Below are 26,436 nucleotides of genomic sequence, written 5' to 3'. Positions count from 1 at the left end.
GTTGCATTACTACTAGTCTACTATTACTTGGAGAAAGAACAAATTATGATAAATTTTGACAAGTTTAATATTTTTGAAAAAAAATATGCTCCGTAAAAAATATAATTAATCATTTTATAATTTAACTTAAATATTAGTTTGTTGTTAAAAAATAATATAATAACATTTTACATTTTTGATACATATCTATTTACTTAATTTTTTTTTGTCCCGACACATGTAATAATTCTTAGATTTCTAGTTTATTAGATCATAAACTAATTTTATTCTTGATAATGTAATTGTGATTAGTCCAAAACATTTTCATATATGACAGGAAAACTCTTGGCTAAATAATGCAAGTGCTCAACCAAAACGTCAACTTATTAGATTATCTATTTACGCATTTATGAAAGTAAGAGCTGAATTTTTTTTTCTTGACAGTTGTAAGAAGTGAATTGAAATTAAGAAGTTATGCAAAGAAATAATCTACGTGAATCAATATTTTAATGCGATGATTTCCCTTTTAACTTGACCAAGTAATCTAAATTAAATTCCCGTAAAAATATTGACCTGATATATATAGTTACTTTTTTTTTCTTTTTTTTTTTTCCTTTTTCAATCTCTTTCTTTTTCTACCTAAATTCTCTCTCTCTTTCTCTCTCTCTTTCTCTCTCTCTCGTCTTTGTTTTGATTCCGATGCGAATGGTAATTGCAGAAACCCCAACGCTCCTTTCCTCACCCTCCTCCTAGATCGAGTCAGGTTCTTTTCGTGTTTCATTCTCATTCCTTTTTCCCAATTTTGTTTTTGCATTTATTCATTTCCAGAGACAGTAAAATCAGTTCTTCAATTAAGTTTCCCATCAATTACCCTTTGAATTTTATGATTGATTTGGGTTTGTTGCAATTTCTTGATAATCTTAGTACCATGGTTCTAGGGTTTTCTACAATTTGGAGCTTGATTAGTGGATATTTCATTGATGGGTGGGAGGATTTGGTGTGGGGGAGAAATGGGATTGTATCAAAAAAAATTTTTTCCTTTTTTTTCCCCTATGGGTATTGAATTGGAAATGGAAGTAAGGTCGTTTTTTCAATTTTGGGTATTGATGATTCTCTAGGAAAAATGCGAATTAAACATGTGCTTTGATCGCTGCAATTGATTTGGTAGTTGCAATTACAAATTACAAAACATACCCTTTTTTGGTTGTGCAAAGTCCCTTGCTGAGAAATTAGTTGTGGGATTACCTTCACTAGGTTCAGGGTTTTCTATTATGAAACCTTTCTGACTTGTTTTTGGGTGCATTTTAACTGATCACTTGTTCATTCTTTCTCTTTCAGGGTATCCTATTTTATCTGGAGACCTGGCATGGTAAAAACGGTAACAGAATGATGGTGGTGTTTTAAGCTGATTCATAGACTTTGCCCTCTGGTTCCATTGGATTTTGAACCATATTTATGATGGGCAAAGGACGGTGCTAATTAAAGTCAGATGAAAATTCAGGACATTGGTGTAGGCAAAGAGGCTGAAGTTATTAATAATGGCTTTGAGATTGATAGCGATTTCGGCAGTTTCTACGATATTAAGCTTTGTAGGTCTGCAGTTGTGCACAGACTTCTCTTGGGATAAACTTAAATCAGATGGACTAATTGGCTGGAATTTAATTCAGTTGGACAATGCCAGCCATGACACGGAGTTGGCTATGGGTTTATACACCACCATAGGGCTACTGGTGAATTGCATGATCAATTTATTTATCCTTCTCAATCTTTGTCTCAAGGTGAGTTTGTTGTATTGAGCAGTAGTTACTAATTATTAAGAATTCATGGATTATGCCAATGTGTGATGTTGATATCATGATATTTGGTGGCCTGTATGTTCAGTTCTTCTGGCCGAGAATGTGTACAAAAATTGCATTTACTATGGCTGCATTCTTATCTTTATTTCAAGAGTACCTCCTGCTTCATCACAAATTAGGTTAAAAAGTGAGATAAATAGCTCTGAACTAGGATGGCCAGGTGCTTTGGTGTGATTTGCTGGTGTTTTCCCCATTTCAGGCTGGTGGGTTGATACAAGAATAAGATAATGTAATATAGTTCCTGAAAATTGTGATTGTCAATTATCATCAATTTTTTTACTGCCTGGGATTTGCAAACGTAATATTTTATTAGAAAGGGGTAACAGCAATGATTTACAATTTGTTCAATTTACGCTGCTTTTACTTTCTTCTTTACTTTCTAAGTAAACTTGTTGGCTAGGGTGTCTGCAGATTTTGTCCAAGATGTATAGTTCCTGTTAATTTTTTTATCAGTTAATATACTTCTTATTGTTTGTGGTTCCTCTTAACACTTGCAGGCTGTGTTTTTCACAGAGTTATATGCTTCTGAAACTCGAAAACTTATTGAACGTCTTATTAATTATGTCATTTACAAGGTCAGTGCTTTTCTGTTTCACTGGTTTATGACATGTGTCACTGTGCGACTTCATTCTGATTATTTATTAACAATGAAGCAAACTAAAATAATTGTTTCTTCAAAACTATTTTATTAGAATCTATGTGTCTGATATATGGATGGGAGCTACTGCATTGATTAAGCATCTCTTTTCCCACATCTCCCATTCTTTTCTTCTGTTGAAATTATTATTAACATTATCATCATTATTATTGCTTAATAGGGAGTTTTATTGACATTAAGAAATATTCAATGTAGTTTGTTTTAAATTTTACTTAAAGGAAAACATTTGTCAGAATCCTAGTAATATATATAATGTCAACTTTGAAGTTAATATGTAATTTAGGAACTATTTGATGTTTGTTAGTCTTAAATTAACACTACTTAATTGTTATTTATATGAAATGTTGGATGTTCAGGGGACATTTCTACCACTAATTGTGCCACCAACAATTTATCAAGCAGGTCTTTGGTCAACTTGGTTGACTGTGCTTTGTTCTTTGAAGGTATATATTATACTAAAAGACAACAATTAGAAATAATTCTGTTGAAATTTGATTATAAAAAATGAAACCAATGTTCAACAACTTGTTCTAACATGCTGAACATATTGTATAGATGTTTCAAGCTTTGGCTAGAGATCGCTTGGAAAGGCTGAATGCATCTCCATCTGCCACACCCTGGACTTGTCTTCGTGTATATTCAGCATTGTTGTTTGTTTTCATGGTTGATGTTCTCTGGTACTATTTGCTCTGTTTTTCTATAGTAATATTCTTGTTCATATTATTACCATTGCTATTGTCATTATTTCAATACTGGAGATATTATTACCATTGCTATTCCTTACTAGGGCATAGTTTTTCCCTGGACACTGCTTCCAATGGGATTCATATTTCTGCAACATAGGTAAAGTCTGCCCATATGGAGCTCAGTTTGCTAACTGAGCCACTCATAGTTATCATTATCAGCAAAAAGTGCTGCTAGCCACCACAAGGAAACTCATAGCGTTGCATTTTTGCTATGCACAAATATCGGCTGAAACTTCAGCCAAATTGTGGATGGTAGTGCCACTATTTCCTGTTCCATTTTCTGGCCAAACCCTGATAGCCCACACACATTCCGGCCAAGCTTACCCCAGTTTTGCTTGACCATCCCTTTTCAGGCTATGATCACTCCTTTGTAGCTTCCCCTGTTCTGCGCAACTGCTTCTTTTCCATCTTTCTGCCTTTTTTTTTTTTTTTTCTGTGTCCTCTTCTACTGTTGTTTTCTTAGTTCTTATCTTCTATGGTAACTATCTGCCTTCTTTCTTTTTTATTCTTTTTGTGTCTTTTTATTTTTTTGTTTTGTTGGTTGATCTATTTTCTAATACCAGTGCAAGCACAGCCAGCTTTTATTTTTATATTTCTATTTCTATTTTCTTAGCTCGTTTCCTTTTTAACCTAAAACACTCATACAACCTATTGTTTGAAAAGACCTTGCTATTATCTGTTGTTTTTGGGAATTGACTTTATTGCCCCTTTACACCTCCGCCATCAGTCTTGCGGTTTGAAAAACAGGAGTGATGACAGGGCCTCTCTTTACTGCTGCTTTTTAACTTTGGCACATGCGAGACATGTTTGTTTTTTTGTGTTGTTTAGTATATTCTTCACACTATATAGTTCCTAAAATTTCACTAATTTTTCTGCTGTAAATCCTATTATTTTCTTTTTTCCAACTTCATTTCTTAGTTTATAGATTAAATTAATAGTGAATGTGTAGACTTTTGATAATTAATTATGAACATAACTTCAGTTTTGGATAAATTATAATTACTTATCTTCCTGTTTTGAGTATAGTGGCCATCCCACTAGCAGTTTTGGAGGTGACCACTCTGCTGCTATCTGGATTAGTAAGCCACTCCTAGTGATTAAATATGCCCTTTTCTCAAAAGATGCTACTGAACATCATATGATAAACTAGCTTCCATTGAGGCTCTGTTCCTTTGACATCTTTCTGAATTTTTTTTTTAAAGTTGCGAATGCTGCTCTTTCTGACTGTTCAAAATTTTCATCATTGCTTATTGTCTGTACCTCATGACAATCAATAGTTCTAGTCTCTAAAATGTACTTCTGGGGAGCTAAGGGTGTAGAATTTAAGATTTTCCCATTTGAATTATAATGTAATTATTCCACAATGAATCTGTTTAAATTTAATTTTCATTGAGGCTGAAAAATCTCGGTTATTATTGTAATTTTATTGCTTCTGACACTTGCTTTTTTATGCTCCTAGGATAAGGCTTTGTCTGACAATATATAGAACACATGGGTCCTCTATGTATCTATTACTATTCTTTGAGCCTTCCAGTATTGCTTTTGAGACCCTACAGGTATCTAGAATGCATCCATGCAGATTTGTGATACAGTTTTATCATCTGGTTAGCTTCTGATGAGGTAGTGATGCCTGGTTTAATGTTGTTTTGTGTGCGATATGAATTGTAGGCCATTCTGGTACATGGATTTCAGTTGCTTGACATATGGCTGCATCATTCAGCTTGCAATAGCAGTGATTTCCGAACACCTAAGCTACTTAACACGATAACCGCAGGTAGTTTGGATAAAAATTTGTTTTTTTAAGTGTGTAATTACTCATCAATACGGTTCATGTATTGAGAATATGCATCTTTCTGTTCTACACATAATTTAAATTGTGTGTCTACTTTTTCTGTTTTTTCCCATGAATGTTCTCTTTACTTTGGTGGTTCACAATTCTAATAAATTGATATCTTTTGAATTTTAAGTCCTTTCTTTTGTTTTAAATAAAAGATCACTAATTTTCATTTGTTTACCTGCATGAAAGTATAAAACTTGGTTACATAAGGCTTTGCTCTGTTTGTTTGTTTGAACATAATTCTTGCTTCCTGATTAAGTGGTGTAACTGCAGGTTCATTGTTGGAGTGGAAGGGAATTCTTATTCGGAACTTGGGGTTTTTCCTAGACATGGCAACATTTTTTATGGCACTTGGTCATTACTTGTATATATGGCGGCTTCATGGCATGGCATTCCATCTTGTAGATGCAGTGCTATTTCTAAATATACGTGTAATTATTTCATATTTGGTTCTTTGTAAATTTTACCATCCACAGAAATATACCTGGCATTGCTTATTATACTATATTCATTCACGTTGTTTTGTGCAGGCATTGCTTAGTGCAATAATAAATCGCGTAAAAGGCTTTGTCAAGCTAAGGATAGCTCTAGGAACACTTCATGCAGCTCTTCCTGATGCAACAACTGAGGAGCTAAGAGCATATGATGATGAATGTGCTATTTGTAGAGTATGCTAATTTTATGCCCTGTCTTTCTGATTGATCTTGGTATTGGTTGGATATACTTATGAACAATATTATGAATATGTTTATGACAGGAACCTATGGCTAAGGCTAAAAAGCTAAGCTGCAATCATCTCTTCCATCTTGCATGTTTGAGATCTTGGTATGGTTGATTTTTTGGACTTCTATTTTTTCCTGTTTGGGTTGATTTTAGTAAGATACTATTGGTTGCTTTATTGATTCCAGGTTGGATCAAGGCCTGACTGAAATGTATACTTGTCCAACATGTCGCAAGCCACTTTTTGTAGGTGTGCCTGAAAATGAAACAAACTCTAATGCGGGGACAATATCTAGTGATGAGCAACTTGCTCGCCAAATAAGTGCAGGACTTGATCGGTCAAACTCTGCTAGACATACCCTGCCTACGGGATTGTATCCAAATCAGACACTAAACACTCCTGAAGGTGTTCATTGGAGGTTCAATCTTCATACTTGATGCTAAATGGCCTTATGTCTCTTTTTTGCATTAAGCTGTAATTTATTTGTAAGATATTAGTTTCAAACAGTTATTAAGCACAACTATAGACGATAGAAAATCTGCCTAGCACAGCCACCAAACAATCAACCACAAAATATAAATGGAAAGAAATCGACTCAATTGAACTACCCAATAAAGAAGCACCTGGAAATCATAGGGGAAGCCTCTAAACATCTCTTTCAATAAAAGAGGCATGATTGGATTCTCTGCTGGAGATCTATGACCTGTTTGCTTCAACCATAAACACCACAACCCTGAAAAAGAAAGACAGTGCAGCATGGCCTTGTATTCCTTTGTTCTACCAGAACCTCTGCAAAACATGCATTGAAAGTGATCGTAGAGCTGGTGAAACCCAGGGCAAGAAAAAAATTTCCAAGGTGACAATTCTGAAGTTGCCTGTCCACCTCAACGTGGAAAAATTGACTATGTGGCTCTGAACTTTGGAAACACATGATATGGATGTCAGGGGATGTAGCTGTTTTGGCCTACTAGTCTTACTCTTGCAAGATATTTGTAAAAGTAGAGAAGGAAGGGAACAAATTTTTTGATCACTGTCTTTATCTTTTGAAAACGACTTGGAAGAGAAATTTATTAGCAGTTGGGTTTTAAATCAAATGCTGTAAGAAAGACAAGCATCAGAATCAGAATTAAAAATCTTATGTTGGTTCCAAATGATGCTATTTCTTTTAAGTTTAGGAACCTCAATTTTTGTATGAAGAAATATAGGTCTACTGTATTCATCTATTGGATCTGTAAAAGGACACGCATTCAAGAATTAAAATAACTGAAGGATACTGACTCTAAAATACATTATCTAGAGAGCTGACTCTAGAATGGTTGTTACCCCTTTTACTTTTTATTGACAAACTTTTGAGTTACCTGCTGCAGTCAGAGTATAGATTTGTTATCTTGCATTTGTGACGTGTTCTTCATTACTGATATTTACCTTTTCTTATCTAGGGGTGCAGGGCTGGACTCAGGTTGGTTGCATTCTTGGCCAAACCAAGGTGTTGATGGGGCTGGTCCATCTACTGCTGCCAGAACAGTTGGATTGGGAAGAGTTCAAATGATGATGAGGCATCTGGCATCTGTTGGCGAAACCTATGCTCAGACTGCCTTTGAAGATTCTTCTTGGAATCTTTGGCCCATTAATCCTTCTCAGGCTTCTGCAAGTGGTTCAACCATTCCTCCTGGGGGGGTAAGATCGCCAGTAGGAACCGGTAGTTTACATTTAAGGACTGCTTCTTCTGCTAATGATAATGTTGCAAATATACTTGCCATGGCTGAAACAGTTCGGGAGGTTCTACCTCATGTTCCAGATGATATGATATTCCAGGTGTGTTTTGGATTATTTGCAATATATAATATGCCATAATCTTCAAAATAATATCCTTTTGTTAGTAATTTTTTTTGAGCATTTCATATTGGGTATGCCAATAAATGCAGTTTATAATGTAAGTTTGTAGTTTGTCTTGCCTTTTCTTTATTTATCTTCGCATAGACCCTCGTAATAGGAGGATACCTGGACTGCCACAAAGCCATGGACTTGCTTAATTGTGGCTATAGCAGGAAACTAAAGAAATTGTCTAGGTGGTACACCCTTAAACTTACTGGTGAATGAATTATCCCCTAATACTGTCAATGAAATAATAGCCTGAGATGGACATGTGATGATTACTTTTACGATCATACATGTCATCATGAGTTCATTTTCAACTTCTTAACAGTGTGTTTTGTAAAGTGAAAAGAAATAGAAGGAGAAGAAAGAAAGAGAAGATAATGGAAGTAGGAAATTAAGTGTAAATTGAGGTTATTAGGTAAGAGGGAAGTAGAAGAGAAGTGGGAGGAAGATAAATTTTTTAATTGATATGTTAGATTAAATAAAAAATTAAATTGATATTATAAATTAAATTACACAATTACCATTTATTTTCCTTATGTTGTTTCTCTTTTGAATTATGTAAATTAAATCCACATAAAAATCATAAAAATTTCAAAATACAATTGAAAATAATAATTAAAAAATTTCAACGTAAAATTAAAAAAAAATTGTGAAAAAAATTGACAAAAAATATGAAGAAAAAAATTGATATGGTTGATACTGCAGGACTTGCAAAGGACAAATTCAGTCGCGATTACTGTGAATAATCTTCTTCAAATGTGACGGTATTATTTTACTCTTCAAGGAATATGAAGAATGAAAGACGTAGAGCTACTACAATTGTCCTTGGAAAGGCATAGGCTTCATTTTATGTATATAGAGTCAGCACATTGAATCTGTTGTACTCAAGAAAGATAGCGGAAAATATAGGCATTTTCTTCCTCTTTCTCTTCTTCTCCTTGAATCTAGTAAAATAAATATTATGGTGCATGTTCCCAAGTTGCTCAACTTCCTCTTGTCATAGTTCCTTTTCAATTGTAATTTTGAATCTGCTGCTACCTCAAAAATATCTTGTAATTGTCTTTCCACTCCCCACTCCATTTTTGTGGGGTTGGCAGAGAGAGCGAGGGGTATATCAAATTATCTTCAATTAACACAAAATCTTGGCTATGCAACATCTCTTTCCAATGTGTGCTTCTCTGAACTATACACAACTTTGAAGTAGGTTCTGGATCACGCTCACGCTGTGATTGGAAGATGTTTTTGGGTTACCTTTTGAAGAAATAACTTGTTCTTTTTGTTCCAAAATTTTCAGTTTTTAAGAGGAATTTAATTATAATGCTTTACACTGCCACTCATTCCTGAATGTCACTTGTATGTTAAAGAGCATGATTCGGAAATATTATTTCTCACTTTTAGCCACTTTTTAAGAGAAAAAGCTGTTTGTAAAATAAGTTGGATATTTAGGAAAATTTTTAAATTTGTAAATAACTTTTTTTAAGTAAGTTATTTTTATGAAACTTAAAATTTGAAGTTTATGTTTAATTCTTTTAAAAGTTATTTTTCCATTCTTTTAGGCTAATTTATTTTATAAGAATTGATTTTTATTTATTTAAATGGAATTAAATATCTTAAAATTATTTTTCAATAAATTTAAATAAAATTTTCTTTTGAATTATAATTAATTATAAAAATAATTGATTATTAAAATAATTTATATTTCACAATTTTTATAAACACATTCTTATAAATCATAGTTTGTGGCATCAGATTCTCATTGGTTGGTAAATAGTTGAATTCTTTAAGCTCTTAAAATCATAGTTTGTGGCCTCAAATTCACCCAAGTGTAAATCGTTGAATTCTTTAAGCTTTTTTAAATGATAAACATTGTTCTATTTTAAATTTTTTTTTTCTGAATGAGTGAAACAATGCAAAGGTTTTAGCATATATTTACAATGTTGAACTAATTTTGCCACCTTATCAGGGTGTAGGGGAGTCGACAGCATGTTGGCTTGACAACATATGCTCAAGGCCTGTGTTATAAAATTACAATGTTTTATAAATTAAATTGTAATACAAGATTACAATCATGCTATGTCTTCTAAGAATCAAGCGAGCACTTGTCTTGTGTCCCAAAAATTCTTTCAACTAATGTTTCAACCCTTAAGCTAGAATCAAAAATTGAATAAAACATACAATTATAACAAGTTAAAAGTGGCATCAAGCCAAACAATCTTCCTCACAACTCCACAACCAAACAATTTCTAGCTTGCACTAAAACAAACAATTATCATCCATGCATGGTAGCATTTTAGCTGGTCAAATTTGTAGCTAATTGCAATCCAATCCACATTCCTCTAGAATTGGGCCATCTGACTTGGGTAAAAATGGATCAATTTTCACCCACAAGACAGAAAAGAAAGAGGCAAGCAAGATTGCCCATACAAGAACAATGGTAGGAGTTCTATTATGCCTACCCATCATACCTTTGAGAAATGGATACAAATGAAGAATCACCCACAAAGAAAACAAGAGTTTACCAAATAGGGGCCCCCATGACACAAACCCATTGTTTATTGCATATGAGACTCCAGCAACTACAGCAATTATGTTTAGTATCAGCAATGTTGTTGGTATGATTAGTAAAGTGGTCCACTTCAAACCAAACATGTCAGAATGCTCCTTGTCATCATCTACTTTTGATGTCACAATGAAGTTTGTATTTACACCTGCTAACACCTTAAATATCCCTAGAAACAGTGCTAGAAAATGGGCTGAAACCCCTCCAATCACCCAAAATTGCTCATTTCTCCACCATTCATCAACTGTAACACCACTCCATCTCATCTCTAACACACTTGTGGTGAAAATGCAAAAGAAAACAGCTATAAACCACATGCCAGCTGTATTACTGAGCTGCATTGTCAACAAGAATATTGATAATAAGCATAGACATTTTCTCTTTTTGCAATTATTATGTCAACAGAACATAGAAACCAAATCACCTTTCCCTATTTCTTGTCCCTCTTTGTCCTCTCAATTAAAAAGTAGGATAAAATATATTTTTGATCTCCCAAAATTTGAGAATGTTGGTTCTTGTTCTTATGAGTTTAAAATGTTTTTATTTCCTATATTTTAAAAGAAACAAGTTTCTTTTATCATTGACAAAGGATAAAAACTAAATCACTTTTAATAAATGTAAGGACTAAAAATGTGATAGGTGATTTTAATGCATCGCTCCAAGTTACTTACGGATGACTTTAACTAAGATTAAAGTTGCAATCATAATAAAAAGGGTTTGTTTGGGTAAATTTATATAGAAGTACTTCTAAGAGAACAAAATAAAAAGGAAAAATAAAATAAGTTTTTTCACAAATTAAAGTTAGTTTATGGATTCCTAAGATTAAACTAAGATTAAAGTTGTAATCATAAAAGAAAGGGTTTATTTGGGTAAATTTATTCAGAAGCACTTCTAGGAGAGCAAAATAAAAAAGAAAAATAAAATGAGTTTTTCCATAAACTAAAGTTAGTTTGTGTAAAGTATTTTGTAAAAACTCTCTTATTAACTTCTTTAAGATCTTATTTTTCATTCATGCATAAACTAGTTTTAGATTTTGGAGAAGCTTATATTGGTTTTCTTTCCTATTTTTCTCTCTTAAAAGTGCTTTTAGAGAAGTTTGCTCAAACAAATCCAAATTAGAAAACTGAAATCTCTTTTGGATTAAAAAGAAGTTAAACTTCATACCTCAGGGATGATAAATTTCCCAGTGAGCAAGCAAACAGCAGGTAGGGTACAATATACCACCAAAGGTATTGATGTCAATGGATATACTATGGCATTTATGTAAGAAATACGTTGTAACCACTTTAGTCCTCCTCCATATCCATACCAAAGAGGGCAATGTTTACTCATGAATATTTCAGTGGATCCAAGGGCCCATTGAAACACTTGTTGTAAACCATTAGAAAGGTGTCTTGGGGTAGATACTTTAAATCCAGTTCTTTTAGGAATACAATATATAGATCTCCAACCATGGCAATGCATTTTAAAACCTGTCAATATATCTTCTGTAACTGAACCATAGATCCACCCAACCTGAGCAATTAAAAGAATTCTAGTTCATGATTACAAGTTACAACTTGAACAAACATACTTAGAAGAACATAGTAATGGAAAGGTTTCATTACCTCTTTTCCCCATTCTGTTTTCTCTTCATAACCACAACTAATGACATGTATTGCTTCTGTAAGTTGAGAAGCAAGGTTGCCATGTTTTAGTGTCTCACCATCCACCAATTGAGTTGATGCAATGAAAATAGGGGATTGTCCAAATTTCTTGACAAACTTCTGATTTGAAATGTGAGCTGAAAATTCATCTTCTGTGCCTGTATTCAAGGTTTTACAATCTTGTTAAGATCAGACAATGATATCATTATAAAATCATTTGGTTCCTACTTCATAGAACCTTATATTTTCTTCCAAGGAACAATTGAAAAGAAAAACTGTTTCTAATCTGATTTGCATCTTGGCATAACCATTATTATGACGATAAATATGAAAATTCTCAAGAGAATTAAATATAATATGCAGCAAGATACTAGATGTGCAAAGTTTACCTTTGGAACTAAGTTCAATATATTGCAAAGCACCTTCAACTAAAGATGCTTCAGAATGTACTTTTCTATGACTGCTGTCCATTATCTCAAACTTAGGTTTCTTCAACTTCTTCTTCTTCCTCTTTCGCATGCAACACCATCCGCAACAGCACCAATTTGGCCAACAATTGCATGTCTTGGTTGGAGGCTTCTTTTTTCTAGGAGAATCAAAACCATATAGTGCTTGTCTTCTAAAGACACATCCTGTCCCAACATATGTAGGTCCTTGTATACCATCCAAGCCTCTCATGTTAATCTAAAAGACAAGAGAGTTAGCTTATTACAATTCCATTTTGAAGGGAAATTCAAAGACATAATTTAGTTTTTTTTTAGTGTATTCATACATCAAGGAATCCATTTGTTTGATTGGCATATTGCTCATCTCTATCAATACCATCAAATCTATGTGAAAACTGAACATAGGAGACCCTTTTTCGTAATAATGGGTCCATCATGAAACACATTGCTTCTCTCACAACCTTGCTATTATTGATATAATGATCATAGTCCAAGTTCAACACAAAAGGCGCATTGGAAAGCACAGCGGACACTCTAATCTGTTTGATGGAATCAACAAAGAAATATATAAGAAAGTTTGCACTGATGCCAACAGCATAATTACATAAAATTGTAGAGCTTCCTCAAGCTTATTGCCATGTGTTGTTTACCAAAGAATTCAAGGCTCCTGGTTTTTTTTGGTGATTGAATTTTGGCCTCTTTTCTCTAGAAACATATACCAAGCGGGGCAATTCATTGCCATCCATGTCATGTCCCCCAGTTTCTCCAAGAAAAACCTGAGAAAGGATTGACATTGACAATCACAAAGTTAATTAAGCAAAAATGGTCATAAATGCATAAGATATGTTCTTTATCTTATGAAAGTTCTATATATGCACTACCAAAAAAATTTATACTTTCAACCAATCAAAAATCATGCTTTTTATGACTTTTAAAGTAATCATTGAAATATTCAACAAACTTAATATGACAATTTGCAATTAGATAACAGTATAAAGACAGGTGCATATACAATTTACTCTTATTACTAACCTGTATCATTCCTGGATGATCACGAACATTATTTCCAGGCCATGGTGTTCCATCTTGCATTGTCCACCCTTCTTCTGGTACCTTCCTAGACTTAGCAACTAGAGAATTGATTCGAACTCTAAACTCTTCATATTCTCTCTGTAGTATAATGAAAATAAAATTTTACCCTATCACATGAAGATTCACAGGGTAAAGTATCCAACACATGTAGACATTTTTTTTTTTTACCTTCATTGCTCTTCTCTCTTTCACAAATGATGGGTGCACCTTATCATTTAGGTAGTTTATCTTCTCAGCAAAGTACCATTCAGGAGCCCTTGGCTCAATGCTAAACTTCTTACAAAACGGAACCCATTTCTTTGCAAATTCAGAAGTTTCAGATAAAGCCTCAAATGTTAGCATTGCTGCCCCATCATCAGATACATAACATGACACTTTTTCAGCAGGGTAGTCTATGGCTAGAATAGAAAGAACTGTGTTTGCAGTTACAAGAGGAGGCTCTTTTAGTGGATCCATTGTGATCACAAATATATCAATGGGAGAAAGTTGTGAAGGTTGCCCTTCCTTTTCATACCTATGAATAGGTAAATTGAACAATTGTTAATAAATTTGCAAAGAAACATAAAAAAGTGTCTTATATTGGCATAGACTTTTGTCTATTGAATTGCTAGCATAAAACTACAAATATTATAAATGTATACTAACAATATGATGCTCTCATGTCTGTTTGAATAAACTTCTTTAGAAACATTTTTAAGAGGCAAAAAAAAAAATGAAAAAATGAAATAAATTTTTTCATATACTAAAATTATCTTATACAAAAGTTAAAAGTAAGTATTTGAAGAAGTTAATATGAAAGAATTTCTATAAATTAGTTTATACATAAATTAATTTTAACTTATAAAGAAACTTATTTCATTTTCCTTCTTACTTTTTTCTCTTAGATGTGTTTAGGAAAAATTTATCAAATCAAACCCTCAGAGAACTTCTATTAGTACATCATATTGTTAGCATAGAGTCACAATGTCTATGCCATTTGATCAATTTCTACAAGACAAAGTTTATACTAGTGAGAGCAAAGCAATTGACAACCTTCAATATACGAATTTTATAGGTAGCAAAAGCAAAAGAAAAACAACACTATATGTGGGTAAACTATTTTTAGATTACTTGCCTCAAGGAAAGCCTGTCTAGATAAGTTTCCCGCATGACAGGAAGCCACTTTGGGAACTGGTCTAGAATCCATGCAAGAGTGAACCAAATCTCACAAGTTATTGACACAAGCCACAAAGCATAGGCATTGTCTACGGGGTGCATAACTCGGTAATGGAAGAAGAACCCAAGAACAACTAGTCTGATTACTATGATCATTCGATAAGGGTTTATTTTACTAGATGGAACATGCAACTTTCTTGACAATGGTTGTCTTCCTTCATCCATTCTGATTAACATAAGAAAACATACTTTCTGATCAGAAAACAATCCTTACACATGTATACAAAATATATGTCCATATCATTTCGTGTATGTGTGTGCATAAAGTATATTCCTTTAACATGTTGGAAATTAAATTATGATTAACATATTTAAGAAGCCTAATTATCTATTGACCATGTTAATCATATTGATATAGAACTTGTTTGGATACAAGTATAAGTGTTTTTAATACTTTCTAATAAAGATGCTCCTAAAAACATTTTTAAGCTTGTAAACACTTATATAACTATATTTTAGTGTTGAAAAAGTTATAGAAAAGCACTTACACAGGGAATTCAGTGTCATCATCACCTACAACGACGTTGTTTGAATCTTCACTGTCATTTTCCTTTTTCATGTTACTAAGTTTCATTTGTCTTTGCTTCCATATTTCCATTCTTTCCTTCCATGCAATACTCCCATAGCCATAAGCAGCCAGGTCCTTGGAAGGATCCATGGGTCTTGCTTGCAAGGAAATTATTTCTTTGCTCAATATGGTTGAACTTGAAGGAACCAAAGCATGATGTTCTTGAGAAGTTTCTTCATCTTGTTCCTATAAGCACGTTGCATGCATGCAAAAGATTGAGTAAGAAACTAGAATTAATAGAATAATGCCGGATTTTATTTTTTTGTTCTAACAAAGATTTCAACTTGTACTCACAAATTACTACTGCAAAAATATGTTATTTACTAAAACAAAAGTTGTAAATTCTTTGGTTTGCCTTGTGAGTATTATTTTTATCAACCAAAATTAAACTATTGATATAAATACTACGTACACTAACAATAAAACGTATTATATAGGTTTAAATTCACTTTTGTTACTATATATTTTTCACAAATGTAAGGTTTTAGTTGCCCATAAAATTCTTATTATAATTTTGATTATCTAATTTTTAGAATTATGTAATGTTGATTACATCATGTTAATTAAATAAAAAATATTGATAAATATATGTGAATAATACTAAATGTAATTAATTAGTTAGCCATGTAGGAGAATGGTTGTATTAAAAATTAATTTGTTTTGTCTTAATATATTATAAAATATAATTAAAATAAAAAGAATCATAACATATTTGTAGTAAATAGTTATGTGAGATTGCGAGTGATGCTACCTATTTAATAGTTAATTTGATTACATATAAAGGAGTATTAAATAGTTTTTTAAATTTTATAAAAATTTATAAGCTTATTTATTAATTAATTTTTAATTTAATGATTAATTTATATATATATATATATATATATTTTTTTTTTTGCTAACTTATACTCACTTATTTTTTTTAAAAGGAGTGAGTTAACAGATTATTGTAATTATAATTTGCTAATATACTCCTTCTAAAAAAGAAGTGGATGTACATTAACAAACCTTACAAGTATTTGTTAACTTATATTTTTCTTTTTTAAATAAATTATAATTATAACTTATTAACTTACTTTTTTTAAAATAAATTATAATTATAGCTTATTAATAAATATCTTCACATTAACTCAAAAGATATTGTTAATATATAGTTAATATAAAAAAATTAGCAATTATTAGTTTGTACTTTGTATGAAGAGTTTCCCAAAAAAAAACATGAATAGTTCAGCATAATTTGCTATTTTGTTAGATTACACAGGCGACTTATTTAAATGGCTATGGGAATGTTAGAACAAGACTACCATTAATTAGAATTAGTCATTACCTCAGAAGAAATGGACATTTTGGAATCTGGTTTATTTCGTCCATCAAAATCGAACTCATTCTCCGAGTCATCAATGTCATCCTCCTCTTCATCCCCCTCAACTCTAGCACACCCTGCAACAGTACTAAAGCCACATCATCAGAGAAACAAAAGGAGTAGTTACCTTATTTACATTTTCATACATATAGTAAATATTAAGGTAACACACATAGTTGTATTAAATAATTTGCATAAATACCTTTGAGACGCTTGAATCTGGTTTTGCATTGAGGACAGACCTGGTTTCCATCCCTACGTTCATACTCATAGCAGTTTTTACAAACAGGAAAAGCACACTCGTTGCAGGCCACAAAGGGCTCACCATCTGCATTAACCCCTATATCATCTCCACACAGTTGGCATGTTTTACCATGTAACTGTTGCAATTGCACCTCCCTTTGCTGCACCACACCAAATCATCTTACTACATCTTAACCATGCATTTGCTCATATAATTCATTCAAAATCAAGGGTGCTACCCAAATTACAAGATGAATATTTTTATTTTTTATTTTTAAAAAAAATACACACTCGCAATACTCAAAAAAGTTAATCTGTCACCATTTCAAATTCATTGTAATCTATTGCCAAAGAGATCAATCTTAGACCCAATAAATTGAAGTGATAGAACCAAAATAAAATAACTGTTTTCTTTTTGAAATATTTGATTATTTTCTAAAATAAATAAAAATAAAATAAGTATTCTCAATTGTCAATATGAAAATTGGCGGTTGATTCGATCACATTTAAACTTGTTATATATATGTGTGTACACACAATATTAATTGTTGATTTTTTAATCTACTATATATTAATATATTAACTATTATTTTACCTTCTAAAGGGAATGAGTTTCATCATCAGATAAGTCAATATATATATACACAAAAGATCAAGTTATTCCAAAAATAACTTTAAATGAGTTATTCAAGTAGCCTATATATTTTTATCTGTAAGATTGCAAGAAAATAGGTGAAGATGGAAAATAATTCTTTAAAAGTTATTCTCAAAATAATTACATCTCTCCTTTATATTTACAAGCAGCAAACCATATTAGATAACTACAAAGTTGAACCATATTAGATAACTACAAACTTGATGGTTACCCCAAGCCATAAGGTGACTCCTCTAGTAAGAATTTCACTTTGGCCAAGAGATGATACTTGTTAATTACTTACAGGAAAATTTCCATCTTGACGTATGATAATGAACTCGTTGCTGATGTGAGAGCCTGCCACCAACCCCAAATTGGTTTCCATTTAGTGAAGGACCATGCACACACACTACACCTATAGCTACCTCACCATTTCTAAAATCACAGTATAGCATAGTGTTTGCTCGATCTTCACCATATATATATATATATATTTACAAACAAATAAACTAATCCTTTGCCTTTCAACTCAAGGAAGATATAAATCCACTTTACTTGATCAAGAGAGAAGCACCGTTCGTGCTATATTCCTTTTCGGCCAAAACAAACAAAAGTCACTACTATCATTATTATTCTAATATTCAATATTCTTTTCTTCTCTTTTGTTTTTGCTCACTCTCCCTCTCTTTCTCCGCCCAAGACCCTTTCTCCCAATTTGATTGCTTCTTATCCCTTTTTGTTCTTCTATAATTCCGCCAACAAAGCTTTTGCGTCATCATCTAAGGAAAAGAAAAAAGAAATTAGGATCTTTCCACATGTCTCGTTAAATAGCTAGCCACCTCAAACGTGTCATTTTCTATATATATGATGGTTAATTACAACAATTCTAATCCATTGGGAAAAACAGCATTAGCGACATTATTGTGAGTCCACTTTGTTTGCTTGCTTGTAATGTGAACAAATATTCATAACACTAGACCACGCTGAAATCCAAGTTACTTGGTTTTTTAAGTCCATTTTGTGGGGTGCAATTATATTGTGGCATTCATAATCGGTCATATACCTTTCCCAACTAACAAGCACAAATTTAGTGTTGCCTTTATTTTTAGGAATAATGTTAGCCATATATCGTTCACTCAAGTGGCTGAATCGGGTAAAAATTTAATTATAGGTCCATACATTCAAGATGTTCGTCAATCAAAGAAAATAATAAAGTCTACTTTCACGGTAAATGCGATGATGGTATCGTTGTACTTAAAATAAGCGAGGGAAAAAGGGTCATCAACTCACGGAAAAAGGTCTCTTTCAGAATTAATAATTTTAAATACTAATGATGTTATTAATTTTTTGTTAAAACACTTTTTTAAATTGATATATTTTACTTACTTTATCTTTTATCTTTTAGTTTCTACAGTTTAAAATAGATTTTTTTAACCTTTATATTTATCTTTTCAATCATCATTACTCTTTATAATTTAAAATAATTTTTTTAATTATTATTATTATTATTTTTTTGTAGCGTTGTATTTTAAATTAACATGATAGAAATTTTCAATTTTGTGAAAGTAAAAGAAATGATATTTCCGATACCACGCTTCTGCTTACCTTTAATTTTTATTTTATTTTATTTATTGGGAATGTGAGAAGAGTTAACCATTGAAGAGGACGTCACGATCAAATCAACAAATAAAACTCGGTACTAAAACTCAAAATCTTTTATAAATCTTAATCTATTTTTATAAATAAATAAAAAATCACAAATGAACCATGAGTAGACTACACAAAATAAGTTAATTCTACAATTTGGTTTTTACTAAATTATATAAATTTTACCCAACTCTGTATAAAATATCTATTATAAAAAGAGAAATTAAATAAAATTTTAAACTCAACTTTAAAGGAAGGAATTTGTAAAGAAAATAGATATTTTTACACTTTAAATATGTTTTTAATCCTTCAAAATTTAAACTAAATTTATTGTTGATCCTTCAAATGTAAAACTATTATTTTTATTTTTTATAATTTTAAAAAAAAATTGTTTTAGTTCTTATACTCAAACTTTGTTAAAAAATCTATCACATAAAATTTACTTACTAATATCTTTATTAATAAAAATATCACATTAAACCTAATTGATATTGTATAACTATTTTAATCTGTCACTTTTAAATATATTATTGGTGACTTAAGGATTAAAGAATTTTTTTTAAAATTATAAGGACTAAAAATAAATTTATCTTAAATTTGAAGGACTAAAAATATATTTAAATCTATTTTTAACTATTTTTAGAAAATACAATTAGAATGTGTAATATAATAAGACTTGTATTTATTTTGCACGCATGAATATAATGACATCTTAACTTAAAACTTTTAGAAATTAGACTTATAAGTATTTCTCACTTACATGTTACTTAATATACTTGAGACTCTCATTTATACTTTCACATTAACATTAATATGTAATTTTTGGTTGCAATATTAATAAAAAAAAAAATTTGTTTTGAAATAAATCAAAGAATTGATTTATTCATAAAATGATGCTTGAAATATTTTAAATGTTAATTCAAAAAGAATTTATTTTATTTAGATAAATTAATTACAAATGTAATTACTTATGAAGTTTAATTCGAAAGAAAAATACAACCGGCATCACAAAATCAATTTAGCAACAAGCCAACACAGAAAAATGTAAGCAATGACTAGCAAACCCCAAAATGGAACTTTAGTTTATAACATTCTAATGCTGCACTGCCACAATACTGTTTTTTCTTTGGACATGAAAATTTCACTACTAGAAAAGTATTATTTTCTTGAAAAAAAATATTCGCAGATATTTTTTACGAATTTTCATGTAATAATAATTTCACAAAAAAATTTACGAATTTATTTGCGAAAAATAATTTACAGATATTTCTTACAAATTTTTTTATGAAAAATAATTTACAAATTTTTTTTACAAATTTTGTTATAATTTTAATGATCATAGAAATTTTCTTCTATGATAAAAATTTGCAGAAAAAGAATTCTATTTTGTTTCTTGCTGATTTTCTTACAAAAATAAATTAGCAAGTAATGTTTACTATATGGTAAAAAAAATTTACAGATAACTTTTCCTGCAAATTTTCCTACCAATTTTAATCCGCGGGAAAAATTAAAAAATATTTAAATTTATAAGTTTAATATATTTAAAAAAAAAATTTCAAGTCCCACATCGATTGAAAATAAAACAATTAAAGAGTATATAAGTTGGGGCAACACTTACCTTACAAGTTAATTTTTATGGTTGAGTGTTAGACTTGTAATCCACAATCTTAGAATTTAAAAAATTATGTATCACATGTTAGAGGCGTGAAAACAAATGTTTTGGATGAATTCATTGTGAGTATTTGAAAGTTGAGTAATTTATTTAATTTTTTTATAAAAAATATTCCTGCAAAATTTCTTGCGAAAAAAATTAAATTTTGTAAGAAAATTTCTTGGAAATTTTAAAATTTGCAAAAATATATTATCTACGAAGGTATTACCTGCAGATAAAATTCCACAAAAAAAATTATAAGAACAATGTTTCCTGCAAATTTTTTATGAAAAATTTGTAAGAAAAATCGCATGTAATAAAAAAAATTCTAGTAGTATTTTTTCTTTGGACAAAACAGTAATTATTGTTGAAAATGTAAAATAAGCAGTCACTAAGAGAAGGTTGCTTTTGCATTAGACACCACAGTGATAATTAATGCAGTGAGGGCATTAACGAGTAATGATAGCTACTAATATCCCAAAGTAAAGGCATTCCAACTACTACAAGCATAATTGCATGTGAAACTTCTTTCCTACAAATGGACATCTCGGTTACTGAATTAGTATCATAAAATACTGTTTTTTTAATCATGACAACTTTGGTATCTCACAGTAAGATTTTGTCTTTAAATTAACCTTTTAATTAAAGATTTATTTTTATCATTGCTTTAGTTTTTTTTTAATTATTAAATCGTGAGTAATACACTACCTTCCATACAAGTATTATATTTGTCTTTCTCTTTTATGTTAAAATATATAATTTAGATCAAATTTTTAAATTTAAAAAAAAATTTGAAAATTATTTGATATATTATTTCATTGATTCAAATCAATATATAAAATAATTTTATGATTATTCATCAATTTGAATTAATAAAATGAAATATCAAATGGTTATCAATTTTTTTTTAAATTTGTAAATTTGATCTATACATTAAGAACTTTAAATTTAATAGTTAGATCGTTAAAATTTAATGTAAAACATGAGTTATTGAATAAAGTATGTTTAGATAGACTTACTTTTAGAGTAGACAAATCTCTCCTCATATTATATATATATATATATATATATATATATATATATATATATATATATATATATATATATATATATATATATATTAGAAATTGTTAGGGGAGGATACTATAATTTTTAATATAAGAGAGGAGGACAATATAATATTTGTTTCTCACAAAAGTGAGGAGTGTAATTTACTCTTACTTAATGGGATTAAGACTTAATTGTGAGATTCTATTGAACTAAAGAACATTCTTAAAGTGTACATAATCAAGTATTATTATTAACTATGATGAAAATAATACATTGACATTATTGTGTGAGTTGACTAGCTAGTGAACACATACCATTGGTTATGCATATGATATATCAAGTTAAGCATATGGGTTAAATATTAGGAATAATATTTATACTGGATGGACCCACTATGAGAATGCTTAATAATAGTTATGCAAGTGACATAAGTACTTTTTATGACAACCCTAACAATATAGTCATTTAACTTGACGTCACTATGATTCCTACATGTACGAGTAGTAGGCTTTTGTTGGTACTAAAACAAGAAAGAATGCAAGCAAGAATAGACCCTATGCAAGAACAAATAAAAAATGTAGAAACGAGATACCCAACAAGAATGTAAAACCTAAATGAAAGAAAAAATGCAATAGCAAAACAAAAAAGATTAAAAGAAGAGAACACAATACATTGTGGTTCAGCCAATTTGGCCTACATCCATGGGAGAAAGCAGATTTCACTATTTGAAAACAAGTTCAAGTTTTTACAACAGAACAACCTCTTGCGCTTCTCAAAAACTCCTTGATCTTTCTAACCAATTCTCTTTTCTTCTCTACATATCTTCTTCCCAATTTTTCGTGCTCACACTTAGTATTTTGCTCTCATGTTTTCTCTATTTGTGTCACACTTAGAAAGGATCCTCAAACATGTATATATAGGGATTTAATACATTAAGACTATGTCTTATAAAATAGGACAGACTGAACCCATCATATTAATAAAGATAGACTATGTATAGTTTGAACCCATCAGATAAATGGAAACAGACTGAATGTATAGTCTGAACCTATTAGATGATTGGAGATAGATTGAACCTATAAGATTGTACAAATGAAATAAGAATTTATATAGAGCATATAGATGATACATTAGATTTTGATTCATAATCAATAATTCTCTATTTCAACTCTAAATCTACATAAAAGAACCCTTTTCACAACATATGGAGAAAAGACAAACACTAGAAGGGGAGGTTGAATAGTATCTATCAAAAACTCGCACTTTTTTGAGTAGTGAAATAATAACGCTAACAGTAAAGAGTGCAGGAAAAGAGACAAACAAAACAAACGATAATTTTTATATTGATTCGTCTCAACCACCGAGATTACATCAAATTTTCAATCTAACTAGATTGACTTCCACCATCTTAAAAAAATATCAGTATTCTTTCAACTAAGGCACTTCTAACTCAAACCTAAGTGTTCTATGAATTGTTTGTTTAAGCAATCTACCCAAATATTCTTTCACATAAAGTCTCTCTAGGCTTCAACATCAAATATTATTTTATAGTTAAGTCTTTTTAGGCTTCTCTCCAGGCTCAACCAAATATTCTTTTATAGACAAGTCTCTTCAGGCTTAAACGAGTATTCTTTTAATAGACAAGTCTCTCCAGGCTCAACCTTATAATAACAATTGTATTTGGGTAAAGTTTTTACAAGTGTTGTTTCATCTTACAGACAAGACGTGATACAACTAATTAAAAATAATATCTTTACCGAAAGAATAAATGAATAATGACTTTTACAAATGTTCTCTTTTCATCGTGTTTTTTTTATGATCTTGAAGTTCCTTATATAGTAGTCTAGATGAAGATGACCGTTGCAAAACCTTGAAGGTTCTTCACAAGCTTGTTTCGTCTGTCTTCATTATGAGTCCCTTGAGATGAAAAGTGTATGTTGAAGCATTAAATGCTTGCATTAATTTCATTTCATCAAATTGTCACTTCTTATCTGATTAAGGAGGTTACTTATCATTTTTAATATACCAAATGAACTTTTTGATTGAGTCATATGATTTTATTAAATAAAAAATGTCCCTAATTGGCTTGTGTAAGATAATGTTACTAACATAAGATTGGGTCAATATTTACATTACAAGCTTGAACTAAATCCAAGCCTTTGAGGGGAGAAAACTAAATACACAGGGTTTTCATTCAATAACTTCTATGGTTTGAGAGTCTATTTGGATTTTAGATAAATTTTTCCATAAATACTTATAAAGAGTAAAAAAAATAAGAAAGAAAATCACAATAATCTTCAAATAAGTTAAAACTAATTTATATAAAAGTTAAAATAATGGTTGTGAAAATCAGACCAAACCAATAAATCAAAACAGTTTGATCAAAAATCAATCCTCAACCAATTCGATTGACTCAAAAAATCATTTTGCATCGAATCAGTCAAAAGTCAATAAAATCATTCAAAATTGGTCAAAGCAGTTTGATTGGTCTAATTAAAAAATATCTTTTTCACAATTTAAATTAAAAGTTTTAATAAAAATAATATTAATTTCATAAATAATATTTAATAAAAATAATATTTAATACTTATCTCATAAATATAATTTAATAATTTATGTTAATTTGTAATTTTTAATATCTTTATTTTTTATTATTTATATTATGTTAATTAGATACTTTTTATTCTAGATATAAAGTTGTTATTATTAATGGATATTGTTATATTTTATTAAAAGTTAAACTTAAATATTATATTATATATAGTTTAAAATTTTATGTATATATTAAATGTTAAGAATCTATAAATAATATTTTATTTTAATTTTTAGTGTAATAAAATTATAATATTATATTTATTTAATATTATTTTTTATTGATAATAATAATAATTATTATATTAATATTGGTTTAATCTTGATTCAGCCATGGTTGAACCATAAACCTTGAGCTAATATCTAAACTGATTCAATAACTAGTCCGATTTTTAAAACATTAATTAAAATTAACTTATATATAAGTTAAAGGTAAGATTGTGGCAAAGTTCACACATCATATTTGTGACACTTAATAACACATAAAATATGCTTTTTATTTCATTCCTAACTTTATGTAATAGATGATGACTAGTGAATTGTGAGCACATGTTTTTGTCATACCTAAGTTAAGGTGTTGTTCAATTTGTTAGAATTTGCCTTTTGTTAAAATTCTATCTTTTCTATTATTTCCTGCACAAATATTCCTGCTCCTTACAATGAAATTCATTCGAACATTGGAATCCTTGTTTTGAGCAAGGATTATTCTTGGTATACTCCTTGAATATCCAAACTATTCCAATTGGTATCAAAGTTCATGTAGTTCATGACAATGGCTGCTACAACTCCACATTAGATTACACTAAAAAAAAACTTTTACAAATTAGCTTATGCGTAAGTTTGTTTCCTTTTTTTTTCTTTCATATAAATGTTTTTGGAGAAATTTAATGTAAACAACTCCAATTCCATCTTCATGCAATTTGAGAGGATTCTCGGATAATTTTTGAAATAAATCCTCACTATTCTACCTTATCTAGCGATGAGATTGAGAGGACAATAGCCAAATGGATTTGAAAATTTGATTTTATGATTGTTTTGAATATTTCTTATAACTTTTTGACAGATTTTAAAGGGAACTTCCAAAATCCTTTTTCAAATTTGTTCAAACTTGACCTTGACTCAAATAATTTCCAACGACCTGTTCCTATTTTTTTATTTATTTATAAAAATGCCATTTATTTATGTTACTTATACTAGTACAAAAGAGATATTTTACGTATGTTATTTTGGACTTTTTACGTCAAAAAAAGGTCTGACGTCAATGCGGGAGACGTAAATTTATGTTGGGTGTTTTAGCCGACGTAAAATTACGTTGGATATCCTCCACCTCTGACGTAAAATGGTTGACAGACAGAAAAAAAATAACCTCAATCCGTGAACACGTCCACAAAATACTCAAATGCTTCAATCCAATCGGAGAGATATGTCCAGAATAAAAGATAGGTCTTGCCGTTGTGCACCATGAACGGAAAATGCCCAAAGGTCTTGCACCACTATCGCCGGAAACCGCTAGAGAGGAAAACAGTGTCAAAACACTCACGTGCAGGAATAAAACAACATTTTTACATAGAAAGATCAACACACACAGAAAAGCACTAACCACAATCCATGAAAATGCCTAAATGCTTCAACCCAATCAAAGAGATAGGTTCAGAATCAAAAATGGGTCTTGTCGCCGTTGTCGTCGCCGCTCACCGTGACCGGAAAAACACCCAAAGGTCTCATACCACCGTTGTCGGAAATCGCTAGAAGAAAACCCTAGAGGAAAATAATGTAAAAACACTTGCGCGCACGAAGAAGACGAAGGTGCTGGGGGATAAAACAACTTTTTTGCGTCGGGCCAAAAGGGGTCCAACGTAAAAATTGAAATCTATGTCGGACTGTACTTCATATCTGACATAGACTTTAATTTTTACGTCGGATCCCCTTTGGTCCGATGTAAAAGAGTTTAGATTAATTTCAAAAATGTCACTGCATATTTTTTATGTTGAGTATTTTTATGATTGACGAGAAAACGCTAACGTAAAAGACTGATTTTTCACTAGTACTAAACA

At 30.5% G+C, this 26,436-nt stretch overlaps 2 protein-coding genes across 5 annotated transcripts; one reads left to right on the top strand and one right to left on the bottom strand.

The window, feature by feature from the left end:
- The first annotated feature begins 582 nt into the window (after positions 1 to 582).
- On the top strand, positions 583 to 8,832 carry RIN2 (RPM1 interacting protein 2). 3 transcript variants are annotated; one of them, XM_020368084.3, is made up of 13 exons: positions 583 to 737; positions 1,318 to 1,757; positions 2,333 to 2,410; positions 2,850 to 2,936; positions 3,049 to 3,170; positions 4,699 to 4,795; positions 4,908 to 5,013; positions 5,350 to 5,507; positions 5,607 to 5,744; positions 5,834 to 5,901; positions 5,985 to 6,215; positions 7,237 to 7,612; positions 8,384 to 8,832. In XM_020368084.3, the coding sequence occupies exons 2-13, from the start codon at positions 1,518 to 1,520 to the stop codon at positions 8,438 to 8,440; spliced, it is 1,758 nt and encodes a 585-aa protein (XP_020223673.1). In that variant the 5' UTR covers positions 583 to 737; positions 1,318 to 1,517; the 3' UTR covers positions 8,441 to 8,832. The 3 variants fall into 3 exon arrangements, with proteins under 3 accessions (XP_020223673.1, XP_020223674.1, XP_082920667.1); XM_020368085.3 differs by having other exon boundaries at positions 585 to 742; XM_083064541.1 differs by having other exon boundaries at positions 669 to 687.
- Positions 8,833 to 9,594: 762 nt separating this feature from the next.
- On the bottom strand, positions 9,595 to 17,949 carry LOC109806100 (putative cellulose synthase A catalytic subunit 3 [UDP-forming]). Of its 2 annotated transcripts, XM_020368463.3 has the most exons (13): positions 17,747 to 17,949; positions 16,768 to 16,969; positions 16,530 to 16,642; positions 15,126 to 15,391; positions 14,537 to 14,803; positions 13,591 to 13,936; positions 13,363 to 13,500; positions 12,981 to 13,106; positions 12,657 to 12,869; positions 12,274 to 12,568; positions 11,846 to 12,042; positions 11,403 to 11,753; positions 9,595 to 10,573 (listed from the first exon to the last, which is right to left on the bottom strand). In XM_020368463.3, the coding sequence occupies exons 1-13, from the start codon at positions 17,825 to 17,827 to the stop codon at positions 9,989 to 9,991; spliced, it is 3,180 nt and encodes a 1,059-aa protein (XP_020224052.1). In that variant the 5' UTR covers positions 17,828 to 17,949; the 3' UTR covers positions 9,595 to 9,988. The 2 variants fall into 2 exon arrangements, with proteins under 2 accessions (XP_020224052.1, XP_082920666.1); XM_083064540.1 differs by lacking the exon at positions 17,747 to 17,949 and having other exon boundaries at positions 16,530 to 16,653; positions 16,768 to 16,940.
- Between the last annotated feature and the right edge of the window lie 8,487 nt (positions 17,950 to 26,436).

The sequence above is a fragment of the Cajanus cajan genome, chromosome 10, assembly GCF_000230855.2.
Source record: "Cajanus cajan strain Asha chromosome 10, NIPB_CcT2T_4, whole genome shotgun sequence".
Lineage (NCBI taxonomy): Eukaryota > Viridiplantae > Streptophyta > Magnoliopsida > Fabales > Fabaceae > Cajanus > Cajanus cajan.
This window is presented reverse-complemented; position numbering and strand designations above follow the sequence as displayed.

Excerpts from the sequence above, each read along its gene's own strand:
- RIN2 (XM_020368084.3), top strand. The coding sequence starts at position 1,518 with ATGGCTTTGAGATTGATAGCGATTTCGGCAGTTTCTACGATATTAAGC. Across the intron at positions 2,937-3,048 it reads CTGTGCTTTGTTCTTTGAAG|ATGTTTCAAGCTTTGGCTAG; the intron begins GTATATATTATA and ends CATATTGTATAG. Across the intron at positions 5,014-5,349 it reads ACTTAACACGATAACCGCAG|GTTCATTGTTGGAGTGGAAG; the intron begins GTAGTTTGGATA and ends GTGTAACTGCAG.
- LOC109806100 (XM_020368463.3), bottom strand. The coding sequence starts at position 17,827 with ATGGAAACCAATTTGGGGTTGGTGGCAGGCTCTCACATCAGCAACGAG. Across the intron at positions 14,804-15,125 it reads GATGACACTGAATTCCCTGT|AATGGATGAAGGAAGACAAC; the intron begins GTAAGTGCTTTT and ends TATGTTAATCAG. Across the intron at positions 12,043-12,273 it reads TATTGAACTTAGTTCCAAAG|GCACAGAAGATGAATTTTCA; the intron begins GTAAACTTTGCA and ends CCTTGAATACAG.